At 40.1% G+C, this 18,287-nt stretch overlaps 3 protein-coding genes across 3 annotated transcripts; 1 reads left to right on the forward strand and 2 right to left on the reverse strand.

The window, feature by feature from the left end:
• Nucleotides 1–1,187: 1,187 nt before the first annotated feature.
• Nucleotides 1,188–2,310, reverse strand: LOC134873611 (gamma-crystallin M3-like). The gene is made up of 3 exons (XM_063897383.1): nucleotides 2,281–2,310; nucleotides 1,575–1,817; nucleotides 1,188–1,466 (listed from the first exon to the last, which is right to left on the reverse strand). The coding sequence occupies exons 1-3, from the start codon at nucleotides 2,308–2,310 to the stop codon at nucleotides 1,188–1,190; spliced, it is 552 nt and encodes a 183-aa protein (XP_063753453.1).
• A 1,119-nt stretch (nucleotides 2,311–3,429) lies between these two features.
• inpp5e (inositol polyphosphate-5-phosphatase E) lies at nucleotides 3,430–9,572 on the forward strand. The gene is made up of 11 exons (XM_063897380.1): nucleotides 3,430–3,561; nucleotides 4,105–4,979; nucleotides 5,590–5,713; nucleotides 5,802–5,899; nucleotides 5,985–6,109; nucleotides 6,322–6,441; nucleotides 6,796–6,903; nucleotides 7,589–7,750; nucleotides 7,851–7,966; nucleotides 8,121–8,257; nucleotides 8,408–9,572. The coding sequence occupies exons 2-11, from the start codon at nucleotides 4,174–4,176 to the stop codon at nucleotides 8,538–8,540; spliced, it is 1,929 nt and encodes a 642-aa protein (XP_063753450.1). The 5' UTR covers nucleotides 3,430–3,561; nucleotides 4,105–4,173; the 3' UTR covers nucleotides 8,541–9,572.
• Nucleotides 9,573–9,600: 28 nt separating this feature from the next.
• pmpca (peptidase, mitochondrial processing subunit alpha) lies at nucleotides 9,601–17,456 on the reverse strand. Its single transcript, XM_063897381.1, has 13 exons — nucleotides 17,337–17,456; nucleotides 15,823–16,025; nucleotides 15,653–15,732; nucleotides 15,488–15,570; nucleotides 15,244–15,338; nucleotides 15,050–15,150; nucleotides 14,236–14,499; nucleotides 13,498–13,590; nucleotides 13,266–13,384; nucleotides 13,070–13,160; nucleotides 11,080–11,142; nucleotides 10,839–10,983; nucleotides 9,601–10,710 (listed from the first exon to the last, which is right to left on the reverse strand). Exons 1-13 carry the CDS (start codon nucleotides 17,381–17,383, stop codon nucleotides 10,541–10,543), a joined length of 1,554 nt encoding a protein of 517 aa, XP_063753451.1. The 5' UTR covers nucleotides 17,384–17,456; the 3' UTR covers nucleotides 9,601–10,540.
• Between the last annotated feature and the right edge of the window lie 831 nt (nucleotides 17,457–18,287).

Raw genomic sequence — 18,287 nt, forward strand, 5'->3', positions numbered from 1 at the left:
CAAATAAACATTTTGACCTGATAATGGGGTTAGATGAAAAGTCACAGGTTCACCAAAGTTGTTTCAAATCAAAGGGGCACATGTCTGTGTCTACCGAATTTATAGACAATCTATCAAATATGTTTTGACAGGCAAAGACTTGAATTGACATACCCTAAGCTAGCGTGGCTTTAAGATACATACAGTATAACTTACCTTTCCTTAATAGATTCATTTCCATTTGAATTGGGTTTTACCATAAATGAAAATTCAGGGAATACAACCCGAACGTGGGACTGCCATGTTATCATCTTCTTAATAGGAACTGGACTGAGGAAAACACCCAGTCAGGCAGGAACACACCAAGGCACTCCAAAGAAAAATATTTACATCTCATAACAACTCTGAACAAGACTGAAGCCGTATTGGAGCAGTGTTATTACATCTCAGCTATTCCAATATTTATGTGACAATGTCCAAGTTTACTATGTGAGAGTGTAGACTCAACAAATTTGAATTTCACTCAGGATAAGACTAAACTTCCTCCAGCTCAGTGCAGCGATTTCAGCTGACAAAAGCCTTGTTTTAAAACAAGGAATCCAGCAGCAGCAATGTGCCTGGACCCCTTGCTGAAGAACACATAAGCACATTTAAACTTTGCAACACAAATACTTGCCTAGTAAATGGTGGGGGTCAGTCATGTAGATGTAGAGGCCTACGTTTTATCATCTATATCATACGGTTGATCAACGAAAAAAAAGGCTAGAAGATGACTGCCACTATGGTAATTATGACAGGAGCAAAACATGTATATAATGAACATGGTCAGAAACGGATATATGGTAACAGAGGGATAAATTCTAGAAACCTTATGATAAACATGTGTATTTCAGTGCTAATGTATTCAATTGCTTTAGATTGAGCTGATTTCTGTATTCAATTACCCAATCCAGCAGCTGAATCACTATCTGCCAAAGATTGAAGACATGAGATTGTTGTAGATTATACATTTGGGTGGGAAATGAGAAAAGGGTTAGGGTTAGTTTAAGCACATCTTCCATAACCATCTTTTTTTGAGGTCCTTGTGAGTCACAGCCAGCAAACGTGTGACCTACTCGTAATTGATGTAAACTTTACTCAGAAAAAAATATATACTCAAACACAGAAGCAGTTTAGGTTATGACAGTTTTATTGAGTGCCAAGAGAGTCTAAAAGCAGGAGTCGGTGATGCGCTTCATGCTCATGAACCTCATGTTGCTATGGCCCATGTTCATGAAGTTCCTGTACTCGCCGGGCCTCACATACATCATCCTGCCTCTGTACTGGGCCTGCTCGTACATCAGCCAGTGGCCCTCCATCACGTTGCAGGACATGCAGTTGGACATGCGGTAACGCTCCATGATGTTATCACAGTCGTCCATCAGCTCATACATCTGACCTCCGAAGCTCTCCCTCTCGTAGATCTTCATCCTGTAGGATCCCCTGTGCTGTGGTGCAGAAGAGGGGTGCGTTTAATTCGGAGCATTTATTTTTTCAGCGTTATCTCTATACAGAAACTTCCTCTAAAGTAAATCTAGCCAGGTGTAAGATCTTACCATGGTGATCATGCGGCAGGACTTGATGCAGTCGCTCATGCCCATCATGCTCATGTAGTCGGCGTACTCGCCCCTCCTCATGAAGTACTGGTTTCCCATGTAGTTGGTGCGGTCGTACACCATGAAGCAGCCTCTCTCCACCCTGCAGGAGTGGCACCTGTTCAGGTAGGAGGACATGTCGAAGCAGTCGCTCATGCACTCATAGGAGCGACCCTGGAAGTTCTTCTCCTCGTAGAAGATGATCTAAGGGAAGGAGTGGCATGGAGCAACAACAAAAGTATTTATTTCGAGCTGTGTTACTGACCACAATTACATTTTTCTATGCTTGAATCTTAACCTGCTAAATACTCCGATATGGTCACTAACTAACTTTTTCTGTATGCTCTTTAGTGATTAGCAGGTTGTGTTTTAAGAGCTTTTAAACAGCTGCCTGTTGTGAACCAAAATGACACAAAGAGCTTTGAGAGTAAAACCAAACAGTAAAGTGGAGGGCCCCAAAACAAAAACATTGAGACCCTTTAAAGCTTTGTAGAACTGAAAGGGAAACTGCCAAGTTGAGTGACAATTTGCCTACAAGAAACATTTCATCATTATAAAACTAAAACTGCAACACCTTTAAAGTATCAGTGATACATAAGACCCAATTCACAATGGCAATTTGCAGATTACCCTTAGTTAGTGACATCCTGAAAATCAGAGAGCTTACCTTGCTCATGTTCATTCCAGTGGAAGTCATTTTGCTGGTCATTGGTCTGGTGCTGGTGCTGCTGCTGGTGGTACTGCTGCTGCTCTTGCACTGAACTGTACTCTACCTGGTTTAACCCTTTGCTTTTATACCTGACCGACAGACTTATCCCTTTTGTCTAAATCCCCTGAGCCAGCAACAGAGCTATAGAAATGCACAGAATATGGAGGGATTGTTCACATTTCCAGGGGCCTATGGCTCAGGAATCCTTAAGGCGGCCCTTTCTCATGACGGCGTCACAAATACAGTTTCAGTAACACCATTTGTAACTATTGTTTTATTTTTCCTGACACCTAGCTGTTTGGTTACTGAATTTTCTTGTAGAAAGTATACATTTGTATGTTGACTTTTGTTAGTATTATGATAAGGATGCCACAGCATAGCATAATGATTTTTTGAAAGTTGAACAGGGCCAAAAAGAGAATTAGATAAAAATATGTAAAAACTGTTTACAAAATATATAAAATATGTAAAAAAAATGTTTTTATAACACAAAAAAGTGATAATGATTTTGATTGTTTTACACCTAGAAATGTGTGGGTAAATGGAGTAACGAGGTGATGTGTTATTAACAGAAAACTATATATATATATATAAAATGAAAGGGACAGTAAAATAAAATGTTAACAAAAATAAAGGATGTATTTTAGCTTATCATGTGGTTATATCACATATCATTACTAAGTGTAGACAATTGCTATCATTATTTGCTTTTAAGGCTAAACATTCAGTTTTAATATCGTTAATTCCGAAATGTATTTTTTCACACTAAAATGTTTGATGTTTTTCACAATCTAGATTTTTGTAGAATTGTGTCCATTGTTAAAAAATAAAAAAATAAACACACAGTGTTAGTGAAAGAAACATGTATGTAACTTTTTATTTTGTGGAATGAACCTCAGATCTAATTAGGCAGTGGTATAACAAATAATGTAATTCCTTTATATGTGTTTTTCATTTACTTGGCTGTATCAGACCCATTGAAAATATAGTTTAGTTTATTGTAGTAATCCACTTAATCAACAATTCACATTAGGATACAGCCACCATTGAAGTCTGCTGTACTGGTAAATAAATTGAGGTGCACTGTAACTTCTCTACAGGGGAGGACGCTGTGACCCAGGCTCTGCTCTCTGCGATGACTCTCTTGTCTTGGTAACAACAGTTGTTGTCAAACGTTGCTAAGGAAGTAATTAAGCTACTCTTAAATAAGCCACCCTGAATCCATAAAGTTAACCACAGGTAACTTTATTTCAATGTGATAACAGTGATATAAATGTGCTGCATAATGTTTGAAACTACCAACACTTCGTATTTATGAATACGATATTATAAGGTCTTCAACGTTAGCTCAGCTAGCCTTTATATTGCTTCTGTTATGCTAGGCTAGCTTTGGTTTGCTGAAGGTAGCAGTTTAGTAGGTGTTATGACACTAAACTTGATTTGTTGGCTGGATGAAAAGATAATAAACAGAAATCACTGCGGTTTTATGAGCTATTACATTGGAAATCAATGGAACTTTAGACTCAGTCTCGGACTCTTGCTAAGTCAGATCGCTAAGGCTAACATCATAACTACTTCACGGTGCTAGTATCTATCTAGTTAACTGGCCTCAGTTTAGTCAGAATGCTACAATTATATCTAACTAACGGTAATAATGCAAGTTAACGATCGTTAACACTGTCTTTTCACAAGACAAACAGGTTATACAGCAAGCTTTCCTTGTATTGCTAACTCATTTTAAGGCAGCATTTTAATGAATAATTGTCTTCCCTTTATGTTCAGGTGTATGTCAGATAGCAATGAGAGAGCTCCATACACCTGACCACAGCTGGTCTCAGACATGACAAGAGGATGACCGAGAATGGAGAGGACAGCCCCCTCCAGCAGTCCTATGAAACTCCTGCTAGAGGAGATTCAGCTGTCATTGACAACAGCAAGACCCTCAAGACCTCCTTAGGGGACGCCAAAGCTTGCAAAGAACACAATGATGCCCATACACTCACTGCTAGAAATGCAGAGGGGGAGATCAGTCCATACCAGCCTCGGCCACCCCCACAACCCAGGTTTTCCAGCAAAAGTGTCTCAGTGGAGGAATCGGTGAGAACCAGGAGGTTGAAAAACAGCCAGGAGAGTCTGAGTGACCTGGTAGAGACTGGCTCCTCCACAGACTCGCTTAAAGAGGACCTAACAGCTTCCGCACAAGGAGGATTTTTTTTCAGGGAGGCTGCCACCATAAGGAATGAACAGGAATCCAATGTGAGACCCCTCTCTGCTGTTGCGACAGGATCCCCAGTCTTCCGAGACAGCGGTAGCAGTCTCTCTGATTATGAAGGGAGGCCCCGCAGCCAGCATAGCGACCCCACAGACCTACGGGCTAGGTCCAGCAAGGTGCGCCTGTCCCCGGTGCAGCCCACGGGGAAGCTGCCTGCTCTGGAGAAGGGCTTTGCATCAGCCACTTTAAAGGCAGCTAATAGGATTGACCGGGATTGTTTGGATTATACTGCGTTGGCCAAAGAAAAACTCCGTGATAGATTCCACAGGAACCTGAGCGACAGCCGGCTTCTGGAGAGCATGGGCTCTGATAGTGTCTCTGTCAATTCTATTAGGTCAAACTACAGCGTGATGAGCCCCATCAGACCCCAGGATGTGAGGAACAGGTAGGCATATCATGACCATGTAGATGCTATCCTGGAGCCATCCACAGTCTGCATGTGAAGGCTGTTTTGTGAGGCTTACTCTTTCCGGGGTTAGAGGGCGGTCTCGTTCAAGGGTTGAAAAGGTCCTAATTTAGATATAGGCCTTTCCATTCCAACAAAAATGCAGTCAATAGTGTCAGTAGTGCATCAGCCTGAGTTCTGACAAGGCATTGACAAGGAAGTGACTATGCACAGGCACTGTATAAGTACAAGTTAGAGTAACTTATATCCCCTAAAACCCTTGTAGTATTGAATGTGCCTCTGATTTGAGCTGATTTGCACAGTTCATTTGGAGCTTGGTTCACCGAAACCTCCAGGAATTTTTTAATGGGCTACACAACATTCCCATCTTTAGGGAAAGAAAGGAAGATCAGAGAGATCAGAGCAGATGGTTGTCCAGTACAGTTTTTGTTTTTGTACATTTTTTTAAGTCAGTGCCCAGGAGGGAATAGTATTAGTAGTTATTGAGTTAACACCTTAGACAGCCTTCCCTTTTTCAATGCTGCATACTACAAGGCAAGTTGGTTGCCATTAGAAATGTTAATTATGCTTTTCAATTTGTATTTTGCAGAAGCTTTCTGGAGGGCAGCGTGCTGGGAAACGGTGCTCTGCTCGGGGCTGAGGAGCTGGACCGCTACTTCCCTGACAGGAAACTGGGCATCTACATAGCCACCTGGAACATGCAGGGAGAAAAGGTGGGAGGAAATATGGACTCTGCAGCATCTCAGAGACCAACTACCATTTAAACTTAGTGAGGAGTAACCACGTTTCTATTACTTTCAGGGTCTCCCAACCAACTTAGATGATCTCCTCCTTCCAACAGACTCTGAATTTGCACAAGACTTTTATATAATCGGGGTCCAGGAGGGCTGTCCTGACAGGTATTCGGTGTTTGTTTAGCATTAAATATCAGTTACTATTACTCTATTGTAATCTAACTCGGTTATACTTCTGTGTATGTGACAGGAGGGAGTGGGAGACCCGTCTTCAGGAGACTCTGGGACCGTACTACGTCATGCTGTACGCAGCAGCACATGGTGTTTTGTATCTCACTGTGTTTGTCAGAAGGGACCTCATCTGGTTCTGCTCAGGTAATAAACTCCTCATACAGCATGTGAATCCATGCTTATGTAAGTGAAGTTTAATGAAAACTGTTGGAAGATAATTTGGATTTTATGGTTACCTACCAGATGTTGATTTATTTTTATGAACACTGCATATCTACATGGTTTGTGTTTGAATATAACTGATAACACTGTTTTCGACACTGACCAACATTTTGTTTTCCTGTTGACTCCTGCAGAGGTAGAGCACGCCACAGTCACAACCAGGATCATCTCTCAGATCAAGACCAAAGGGGCTGTTGGAATCGCCTTCACCTTTTTTGGCACTTCTTTCCTCTTCATCACATCCCATTTTACCTGTAAGTAGAAGGTTTCCGAGTGTTATTTATTCTAGCAAGAGACTATTATCAATCATGGTGGCTGTAGATAGGACCGGTTTGAGATTTGCTCTTAAATTTAGGAGGAATATTGCCGCATACAGTGTCTCTTTCATGCCAACATGAATTATTTTATTTCTTCATCATACTAGCAAGGCCATTGTAATTATTGTGCGCTGTCCACACACTCCATGACAGGCATGTGTTAGTCATACACTCGTCTCAACTGCTTTTACACCTGCCACCTTAGTTAAGCACATTTGCATTTAAACTTTGTATCATTTTCAGCTGAGCACTCTTACATGTTTGTCATTTCTGATTCTGTTCTTGTTTCAGCGGGAGATGCCAAAGTTTATGAAAGAGTACTCGACTACAACAAGATCATCGAGGCTTTAGCTCTACCAAAAGGCCTTCCAGACACTAACCCATACCGCTCCACGTCATGTAAGACTCTTGTGACGGTGATGTTTCTGCACCCTGAGCTGAACAACATGATCAAACTTTAACAGATAAAACTGAGGCAATTAGCATCATATTCTGTTATGTCAGAGCTCCAAGGAGGTATTTCTTTACTCTGAGAATAACAATAACATCCTTATCATGCGCAATTGTTGTTTTCTAGTTTACTTGTTTTACTAAATGTAGTTTTTGATGGTTATCCTATGTTGAACTTGTGTTAGTATTACTTCTTATGCTATTTATAATTATTACTCTATTATTTTGATATGATTTTTTTTACATTTCTTCAATTTCTGAAATAAGAATTTTCTTTGGGATTAATAAATCAGAATAAGGGTAAAATAACATGTTTTTTTCTCATCAATCATCATCTAAATGCATTTTAAAATTCAAATGTATCAAGAAATACCTTCACATTTTACCTGTGGGAACTAGATTGAAATGTCTAGACCTGATGGGTTGAACAAATTGATTTTCAGCAAATACAAACTATTTTTGGTTTTGTGTCCATGACCATCTGTTTTGAACCCAGCTTTAGTGCTCCTATTGAATCCAGAATATAATAAATTGTTGTTCATCGATTTAAATATTTTTGGATTAAATCATTGATCTTGCAAAGAAAAAAGGCTAGACATCTTTGATAATCATAGCATGTCATGTTTAATTTTAGCCGATGTCACCACAAGATTCGACCAGGTCTTCTGGTTTGGAGATTTTAACTTCCGGCTGAGCAAAGCCCGGGCCGATGTGGAGGCCATCATAAAGCGCACAGCAGGCGGAGATATGGGCCCTCTGCTGGAGCACGACCAGCTCTCCAAGGAAATGAAGGAGGGTATGCTTGCATGTCAGAGGCAGTACTTTGTAAACATTAACATTTTGAAAACACTTTTTACATCAGTAGGTCACTGTCAATGTGTTTTTGTCTCCTCCAGGTTCAATCTTTAAAGGTTTCCAGGAGGCACCTATACACTTCCTCCCCACATACAAGTTTGACGTCGGCTGTGATATCTACGACACTACTTCTAAACAGAGAACGCCCTCATACACAGTAAGAAGAAAAACTAAATCATGCGACCGAAATAAACCAAACACTCAGGAAGAAAGCTCACATATGCTGCTCCAGTCAAAGTGTGGAGAGGGCGGTTTAGGACGCCGTGTTTTGGCTCTCAGCGGGGTAATACTTTTTCTGTTTGTGTTCACAGGACAGGATTGTGTTCAGGAGCAGACAGGCTGATGATATAAAAGCGTTAAAGTACACCTGCTGCTCCAGCATCAGGACCTCCGACCATCGGCCCGTCATCAGCGTCTTCCAGGTCAAACTCAGACCAGGGAGAGACAAGTGAGTCCCACTGCTCTCGAAAACAGCTTAAAATAGAGTTATCATGTAAAGGATGCTTCCAACAATTCATTAGTTTATGTCAATAATTGTATCTACTCTCACTTGGTTCTAAATCAGGTGTGTTTCATTTGTTTATTTGTGTTTTTTTAGTATTCCCCTCGGTGCGGGACAGTTTGACAGAGGCTTGTACTTGGAGGGCATCAGGAGGAGGATCACCAGAGAGCTGAAAAGGAGGGAGGCAATGAAGAACGAAAGTAGCAGCACCATCTGCACCATCTCCTGAACCCATCAAAAACTAATTCTCCAGACCGGACCGGGCCGGAACGGATCGATCTGTGCCTGAAACTGGAATCTAAATCCATGTGGGCAGAAAAGGACCAAAAGGAAACCAGAGTTGTCTTAACTACACAGAGTGCGTCCTCTGTTGAGTGTTAATGGGAACAGTGTGTGTGTGTATTCTTGAGGGCAGGGACCTTGAGGGCAGACACACACAGAGGTTTGCAGACACATCAGCAGTCTGGCTCTTATTTATTCAGCCCCCTCTACTCAAACATGACTGAGACAGAATGGGGGCTACCATTGTGGCATATTCTTCACTCCCATGCTCCAGTGTGAGCTGATCCAACCTTTAAAGGCTCTGTGTAACTGCATTCATTTTCAAATCGTTTTTTTTTGTAGGCGTTTTAAAATCGTGAACCAAAAAGCCATTTGCTCCTGAATGCTTCATCAATGATTAAATGCCATGTGTGCGTTTTCCATCAAATACGAACACAAAAACGAACACACTCTGATTTCATTGGCACACAGAGGTGCAATGTTGAATGTAATTAAGGCGCCTGCCATTGGTCAATTCTAACTTGAATTATTTTCTAAGCTAAATGTTTTGTAGGAGAGTTATGACTGAACAAGGGAGGTTAACATTTTCAAGACTGACTATGAACGCCGGTAAGGAGTTTGTTACAACTCGTTACTGTTGAGCTTCAGGGAGATCAAATGTATTTGACAGCCTATATGTAACTTTCTTAAACCGGAACTCACATCTATATAATAGATGATTACACTTATTTTTCTCGTATTAGGCCAAGTGATCCTTTGCTACAGACTGTAACTCAATGCCTTACCTCTCATTCCACTGCACTGTAACCTACTAAACCGTCCATGTACTGTATGTAACACATTAATGAACTCGCATTCCCAGCAAGAATAAAGTGCCTGTGGGTCTTGTTTTCATATCCTGAAGACTTCTTAACTTTATCTGCATATGTTTACATGTCACCCATGATGTAACATCCTGTAATAAACATTTTAAAACTCTTGTTGGATTAATTTTGTCTACTGCATCGTAACCATAGACATTAAAAATAGTTTTATTTGTAGAACTAATTACATTTATTTATCAGTTGGTATGCAGATGTTTACAGAGTTTCACATATTCAAAGTAGTCAGAAGTCACTGAAATATTTAAATGAAATGGGTGTTTAATACAAGTTTTTTTTATGTCTTATTGGGCTAATGGGATCCTTTCATTCAAATCTTATAGAAACTATTCCTTTACTTTATAATTTATTTGTTTTTTTTATTTGCAATGGCATCAACACAACCACAAAAATAGAAAAAAATAACACAATTCACTTTAGATTTCACTGTTTACAGCACATCTGAGACAGAAACAATGATCTTTGTCTTCTTATGGACAAATTGCCTATAGTTGTGAGGTGTGTCACATTCAAATACACATTTCCAAGTATTGCTTTATTAATCTGTTTACCATTTCTGTGTTCCTGGTAAAGACTATGAAGTGCGTTTGTACAAATGGTAAGATTTCCAACATTTCCAACATTGTTATCAATACACTCAATTTTATAGAGGTGAGGGTTTACAAGCTGAGAACAATCTTAGCTGAATAAAACATATCCGTTAAGACACTGCTGGGACGTTAGACACCCCTTCTGTTGACAATGTTTTGTTTGAGAATAGCATTTTGGTATGTGGCTTTGAAATGAACTCCTGTAAACCACCCCAGTAAATAGAGAAATATGGCTTTCCTGCCCACAAACAATAAATACAGATACTTGCACTGTATGTATATTACGGTAACCTTAGAGTAATATGAAACTTTTCTTTAAAACCACCTCTGTCAGAAGTTTCGGTGAAGAGCCCGGGTGTTAATCCCCTCCCGCAGTGAGCTGTGTCAGTTCTGTGGTGGGAGGGAACACTACGGTAATCTTCCAGTCCAGTTTATTTACAGAGATGTTTGCCAGTGGCCACCAGCTCGACCAGGATCTATCGGAAGAGGCGGTACATGCGGGGCAGACGTCCGTCTTTGCTGGACAGGGCGGCCTGGATGTGTTCGTACGAGGGAAGCTCCGTCAGGTCTCCCAGAGCTGCGACCGCGGGCTTACTGCGCAGCATCTTGGTGGTTACTCTCTTAATGTCACTGGCTGTCACGTTGCCTGGAAATGATATGCTGACAAGTCAAAAACTAGAATAGAAAACCATTCTCTACTTATTTCATTTTTTTCCCTCCAACACAAGGAATCAATGCCATTTATGAGCTCTATGAATTGTGTTCACTACTCACTTATTAGATCACAGAGCTCATGTGGCAGCTTTCTCTTCCCTGTGGAGAGAACTTGGCGACCAACATCTTCAAAAATAACTGGCCGAGACTCGAGGTTCATCATCAGCATGGACTTGAGCTGAGTTTTAGCCCTCTCCAGTTCCATCTGGACAAACAGGGAGAAAAATGTTCTACAAATTGTAGATCTTTGTTTTTCTACTTATAAAGCTGACTTGTGTTGACAGTGAAGCACAGCCATTACCTCTCCTGCGCTGCCAGTCATCTGAATGAACTCTCTGGTTATTATCTCCACCATTTCCCGCACCTGGAGGTGAATGTAACGTAGTGATAAGACGCAAGAAAGCCTTGGAAACATTTCAAAAACAGAACATGTACCTAAGTCTAGGGAGGGATATCTCACATACCGTAATTTCCGGACTATAAGCCGCTACTTTTTTCCCACGCTTTGAACCTCGCGGCTTATACAATGACGCGGCTAATTTATGGATTTTTCCCGCTTTCACAAGCTTCATGCCGCCAAAATGGGATTTGGAAAAAAATAGACAAAAAACTGAGCACCGTCACATAATCTGACGTAAATGCGTGAGGAACTAACTGCAAAAAGACAACAAAAGCTTTCAGAGGGAAGAAAAGCAGATGGCCTGAACTAGAAAATGAGCTTGAAGACTGGATCAACACACCGAGAGCAGACGGCCGAGGTGTTTCAACTGTGCAGATCCGACTGAAAGCCAAAAAAAACTGCCACCGCAATGAAGTTTGAGGATTTTAGAGGTGGACCATCGTGGTGTCTAAGATTTATGAGACGTAAAGGTCTGTCCATCAGGGTACAAACGAGTCTGTGTCAGCAGCTCCCTCCCAAAAAGTTTCAAACTTCCGCAAATTCACTGATGCAAAGATAGCGGAGCATTCCATTGGCCCGCACAACATCATAAATATGGATGAGGTTCCTCTGACGTTTGACCTGCCTCTCACTCAGACTGTCAACAGGAAAGGCGAATCATCAGTCACGCTGAAAACAACTGGGCATGAAAAAACGCACTTCATCTGTGTTCTGAGCTGCACGGCATCGGGAGAAAAGCTTCCACCGACGTTGATTTTTAAACGCATGACGATGCCAAAAGAAAAATTCTCGAGAGGAATTGTTGTGAAAGTCAACAAGAAAGGATGGATGACGGAAGGCCTAATGCATGAATGGCATACCGAGTGTTACGGCAAGCGACCGGGAGGATTCTTTCACAAGAACAAGGCTTTGCCCGTGTTGGACAGCATGAGGGCCCACATAACAGATTCTGTGAAAGAAGCCATCAAGAGGACAAACTCAATTCCAGCTGTGATTCCTGGGGGCACAACAAAGTATTTGCAGCCATTCGACATCAGTATAAATCGTGCATTTAAGGTGGCGCTCCATGTTCAGTGGGAGGCTTGGATGACAAGTGGGGAGAAATCCTTAACTTAAACGGGCCGCATGCGTAGAGCAACTTATGGTCAAGTCTGCCAGTGGGTCCTGACAGCGTGGAGCATTATCAAAAAATCCACTATCATCAACGGGTTTCGAAAGGCTGGACTGCTGCGTGTTGAAGAGGGCAGCATGAGCTCAGCGGGGAATTTGCCTCCGGATGAAAGTGACAAGAGCGACAATGAAGATGATCCAACATCGGATGAAGCAATTCTGAGGCTATTCAACTCCGACACCAAAGGAGATGACTTCAGTGGTTTCAGTGCACAGGAGGAGGAAGATAGTGACCAATGACTTTCTTGGTAGGCTACTGTTTACTGCTATTTTTAAAATTTTTGTTACTAGCCGTGTTTCGTTAAAGCCCGTGTAAAGTTCATTTGTTTCAATGTACTGGTAGGCACCTGCGGCTTATAGACATGTGCGGCTTATTTATGTACAAAATAAATATTTTTTAAAAATTCAGTGGGTGCGGCTTATATTCAGGTGCGCTTAATAGTCCGGAAATTATGGTAGTTTTAACGTTTGTCTCCAAAAGTAATTATTGGTAAAAAATAAATGAATAGTAAAAATGTACTTGTTAAGCATCTTTCATTAAGGTACTCTACATTCCAACAAAAACAAGAAAACACATTGAGTTAAAAAGGAAACAGATAATGATACAGTTATCAGCGTTGCACAGAAAGCAAGCCATTTAAAAGATAAACGAATAAAGTACATTTAACAAAGAGTAGCTTGTGAGACCAAACACATATTTAAACCCTGGGCCTGTACTGACCTGTCTGGGGTCTGCACTGGCATGGATGCACAGCAGGCCACTGTCCTCATAGCTGTGATGGTAGGAGGTGGCATTGTACATCCAATGATGCCTACAGCAGACAAGGAAAATAAGACAATTAGTGAAACGAACTGGTGTTCAAATAGACTTTATATTTCATGAGACCATGCTGAATCGAAGTTTGGGAGAGGTTTACCTGTTGAGCACGTTCAGGTAGAGTCGAGTGAACATGCCTTTCCCAGGACCTCCAGCAGAAAAGGAGCCACCTCCACCCATCATCATGTTGAGCACAGCAAAGGGGATGAAGTCGTCCTCCTGTTTAGAGAAAACAAACATTTCTTAGACATTTTTATACTGGACTTTGTAGCCAACATGTATAAATACTTAGTGGAGACACTTCAGGATAGCGGGGCAATGCCAACACCCACCAGGAAAGAGCAGCTCTCGAGGCCGATCATGATGTGGGTCAGCTCTGGGATTGGAGTGGGACCAAGGCTCACATCCGACATGTCCTTCTCCATCTAACAGATTAAAAGGCAGATGTTATTTCCCTACCTTCATGACTAACTGCAACAAAGCTCATATCAGTATCACAAAATGTTCCCTACTCCAAATGTCCATGACAAACGCATTTTGACTTGCTTTTTCTGAAAAAGCCATGTGCACTGTTGATTCACATTTAATATCATTTTGCAGTCAAGAAGTGCTTCTATCTTGTCAGATATCAAACAAACTGTAGACAAACCATCTTGCTAGCCCACAAAAGACAAATTGAGGATGAATTTAAAAAGTATGCCGATGGATAAATGCATTAAAAACACTATGGTTGTCCTTCCTTTTTAAGAAGGCGCATTGATACTGTCATTGCAAAACTGCAACAGGTCCAGATCTTTATTTCAGTTTCACCATTTTACAACAGGAAAGCCCATCAGATAAATGCTCTCAGGACAAGATTTGAGAACATATCAGGTCAAAATTCAAAAGTCATTTGCTTTGACTTTTAGATCAACTATTAATAAATTAATGAAGGGGTAATAACAGTACATGAGAGAATTACTGGGGGATTTGGTTCCCTGCACCATAGAAGACACAAAGCTACTGCTGTGTGTGTTTCATTGTCATCATCAAATCTGGGATTAACATAAACACTAAAACCATTAAATCACCTTGACAATACCCCCAGTGTACTGTGCTAGAGAGAGATCCACGTTTGCCACTGCACTCGTTCCCCACACCGGCTTGGCGTCCAGCAAGTATTTCCTGGCACATTCCACCAGCTGCTCGTGCTCGATGCCGACTCCAGCCAGCACCATCCGCTCGGGGCAGTAGTAGTTACGCAGGTAGCTGTGAAGCACTTGCTTGTCAATGGTGTCCACGGTATCTGCAGGACAGAAGCGAGGGAGCCCGACTGTGTTGCCTCGATATGCGGCCTGGAAACGAAAAATAGACAATAAATCCAAATCTGCAGTAAGGTAACAACAATTTCTATTTCAATAATCTCTTCTGTTTCCACAGTCTGGAGTTATTTATTTTCTTTCAGAGTTGATCTATAATTTTATTGCAAAGCAGATAATGACTATGATATGGCTTCGGGGATTAGATAGTTAAAAAGGTCTGAAGTTATGCTGACATGATGATGGTAATAGTTATATTTAGTAAATTATTTAGAAACTAAAATGACTTTGTCATATACACATTTGTGTAAAATTCCATCACAAAGCACTTGAAATCTTGAGTTAATAGCCAAAATTGTGTTTTGGGAGATCACAGTGACCTTGAGGTTTAACCAACAATATCTGATATATAGATCAAGCCTGGGATTCTGGTAAGTTCTGGTTGGTAATATAGTTATAACTAATCGCTTTATTATTATTAATATTACTATTAATAACAGCCTTGACGCTTAAAGTTAATATATTTGTTTGTTGACTTTTGCAGCGAGTTAAGTGTTGTAAGGTCTTTACAAAACATGTGACTTACGGCGTGGATCATCTCAGTGAGTAAAGGTTCAGGGTCTGGCCTCATGTTCAGATCTTCTAACTCAAAGCGTACCGCCATTCTGGTCATCTCAATCTCGTCATCTGCATGTAAACAAACATTTATGATCTCAGGCAGTGGAGAGATTTGCCACAGTTTCCATGGATTTTTTTCATTTACAACCAGAAAGGACTTACCCAGCAAGCGAGGCTGTAGCACAGCATCAGAGAGGAGACTGACCACTGTGTCCAGACCCTTCACTTCAGCAGACACAGCATATATGGTGGTATCCCTGCACAACAACAATTAAACATAGAGAAGCTGTTGTAGACAAATTAACTCTCCAAAAACAGGAAAGGTCCAAGGTCGTATGTGGAAGTTAGTACACAAACAGTACATTGCATTACACTGAGAAAGGGTTTGTCATGAGAGCCTAAATACCTTGATGTTTGGCAGTCGCATATTCCTCCGTGTTTTTCCAATGTGAGAAGAATTTCATCTTTACTCCCATACTGAGCTGTGGACTGAAAATTTAAAAACAAAATCAATTCATGTGGCTCTACACCTTTGCCACTCAATTTGTGTTCTTTACTGTGCTTTACTTACAGAAAAGGCGAGTTTTTCTACAAAGTGTGCAATCCCACTCGGGTACTTTGCTTCATGTCTGGATCCAGAATTTACTAAAACTAAAAAAATGAGAGAAAACAAACACTGTATCTACTTCAACAAGATCTTAAAATAGATATGATAATGAAAGTATCACTGCTGCAACTTACTCCCAACTGTGCAGAACTGACCAAACTTGTTTTGGGAAGCGACTTTAAGGCCATTCTCTAGAACTGTGATTTTGGTCTCATACTTTTCCTGACCATCCACAGATGCAAACACAGGCTTAGGGATCCCGGGCAGCGGTGCAGAGAGGGAGATATTTGGGTATCGGCTGCCACTGCTGTACTTTCTGTAAGCTGCGATCCCAAACCTTAGAAAAAAAAAAGGCAAGGTTTCTCATTTATTCTTGAAAAATGTGTTACCCCACTTATTTAATTTATCCCTCAGATGTGCCACCTATATGTAGATAGTAATGCGTTTGATATTGCACCTATTCCATAATGTCAAACAAAGTTCTGTTTCCAGTTTATAAAGGTACTTTTAAATAGAAGTGTTAATACAACTGAAAGGTTATTTTGAAGAAGCTATTGAATTGGGTAACGTTATATTAAATGTTTCAAATATTATGATTATGAATATTATTATATGTCTGCACCAATTAATATAAATGTGTTGAAAAGATTATCAGACACACCTGTTTATAGTGTGGTGTTACCACAGTAGTACAGTTAAAATTTCAACTAAGTGGAACATGATTCAAAAAAAGGTAGGATTTTGTGTCATTTCATTTAACATACCATGATGATGAATTATGATGATTAGGTGTTTATACAAATAATGATAGGATAGGTTTTTATCTATCAACACAGAATAGTATAATACTGCATGATATGGCTTTTAGCATTTCGAATAGGAGTAAGGTAGTAACTAGAAACAGAGTTTAACACTAGCCTATATAGTGCAACAATATGGGATGTGATATAACAGCAACTATGATATTGTTATTATAAATCACTCTAGCGACAATGTTCACAAACATTTGACACCTTCCAATGTCTGGTTTTGTTCAACCAAAAGCAGATGTACCCAGAATTATTAAGTTATAATAATAAATGACAACAGAAAACAGGAACGTTCTCATTCTCTCATTTCACAGAATACTGGATTATTTTAGTATTTCGGCTTGAAAGATAATTGAAGCGATTATTGACGATTATAAAACTAGTTGTTAATTATTTCTGTCGATCAATTAGTAGATGAATGTCTACATTAGGATCAGACCCAACATCTTCTTAGGAGAAGCCCCTTCTTATTCAACAGATCATTAGTATGGTTCACACTTTTATCCAAATATTTAACTCTATATTTGAACAACCACTAATTATTGTTAGTCTAACAAACCAAAAAGACAAAGTAAACAACACAATTATACATTCTTTATCTCTACTGCTTTACTCCTAAATATTGGTGGTGTATCTCCTGTTGTAACATAAGCATCCTGACAGCAGGACTACAGCATTTTTGACGGCTAACAGTTAGCATCGTGCTAATCTTGGGCGATCAGGAGGTAGAAACGCTATGACGCTCCTCATGACACAGCAGATACTGCATGTAGCGGTAATGTGGTTTCCCTGTGTCCAAGACAACTCCGAGAGAGCATTTATTTTGAACGTGTTCCTACCTTTGAAAACGACTCAAGTTTCTACACCTCGACATGTGAGTCGCCATCTTGGATCCTCTGTGACCAGAGGGTAACCCGGATAATGATGAAAGTTTACTTCCGCTGGAGACACTCCTACAAACAAACCCAACACACTCCCACTGTAAAGATACCTCTATGAAACAAATAACCCATCGAACTGGTAAGAAACTGCTTAATTTATCTGGATATACCTTTGTCGTATTTGTTGCTATCAAACCAATGCTGCTAATGGAAAATTGTGTTTTGACTATAATCATATGTATGTTATTTATTCATAGAGATTATTCTTCAATATTGGTCCTTAACATTTATGTTAAATGTAATGATAAGTGACTCCTCTGTATAAAAAATGTCTCTGTTAAACTTATTTTAACATTTGTATTGTTTTGTCCACACCTTTTTTTCTGATATATCTCCACCACACTTGCAAGTCAACAATTGCACTTCTTTTTAATCCCCTTCATTCCAGTGTTAGATGATGATGATACCATACCGAAACGAAGCACAAGAAAAAAGACAACAATAACACAAATAATGAAGTTATGGAGTAGAGTTGTTAAGCTGCCACATAAATTGCAAATATTTAAAGATGAAATATAAAATAGAAGCTCAATATGTTTAAAGTGTACACTGCAAAAGAGACCTTTGTGCTTTTCATAACCTTTATATTAGTTTTTTGCCATTAATGATTGGCTCACGGGTCTGGAGCTTATGTGCTTGCTGAAAGTTGCTTGGTAAGACGAAGATTTATTAGCGCTAAATCAACACTATCTGTGTAGCGAATTGCTTACAATGGTAAGGCAGAGAAGGACTAGGACAAGGAGAACAGTTATCCATCCTTATGGCGTGAGAAAATCTATAGATATATCAAAGATAATAAATAACATATATATCAAATGTTAATGGGTTTAACTTCAAAGCAACGGCCTT

Source organism: Eleginops maclovinus, chromosome 12, assembly GCF_036324505.1.
Source record: "Eleginops maclovinus isolate JMC-PN-2008 ecotype Puerto Natales chromosome 12, JC_Emac_rtc_rv5, whole genome shotgun sequence".
Taxonomy (NCBI): Eukaryota; Metazoa; Chordata; class Actinopteri; order Perciformes; family Eleginopidae; genus Eleginops; species Eleginops maclovinus.

Excerpts from the sequence above, each read along its gene's own strand:
- LOC134873611 (XM_063897383.1), bottom strand. The coding sequence starts at position 2,310 with ATGACTTCCACTGGAATGAACATGAGCAAG. Across the intron at positions 1,818-2,280 it reads CTGGAATGAACATGAGCAAG|ATCATCTTCTACGAGGAGAA; the intron begins GTAAGCTCTCTG and ends TCCTTCCCTTAG. Across the intron at positions 1,467-1,574 it reads CCTGCCGCATGATCACCATG|CACAGGGGATCCTACAGGAT; the intron begins GTAAGATCTTAC and ends TCTGCACCACAG.
- inpp5e (XM_063897380.1), top strand. The coding sequence starts at position 4,174 with ATGACCGAGAATGGAGAGGACAGCCCCCTCCAGCAGTCCTATGAAACT. Across the intron at positions 5,900-5,984 it reads CAGGAGGGCTGTCCTGACAG|GAGGGAGTGGGAGACCCGTC; the intron begins GTATTCGGTGTT and ends TGTATGTGACAG. Across the intron at positions 6,442-6,795 it reads CATCACATCCCATTTTACCT|CGGGAGATGCCAAAGTTTAT; the intron begins GTAAGTAGAAGG and ends TTCTTGTTTCAG.
- pmpca (XM_063897381.1), bottom strand. The coding sequence starts at position 17,383 with ATGGCGACTCACATGTCGAGGTGTAGAAACTTGAGTCGTTTTCAAAG. Across the intron at positions 13,591-14,235 it reads ACACTGGGGGTATTGTCAAG|ATGGAGAAGGACATGTCGGA; the intron begins GTGATTTAATGG and ends TTAATCTGTTAG. Across the intron at positions 13,385-13,497 it reads TCGAGAGCTGCTCTTTCCTG|GAGGACGACTTCATCCCCTT; the intron begins GTGGGTGTTGGC and ends TTCTCTAAACAG.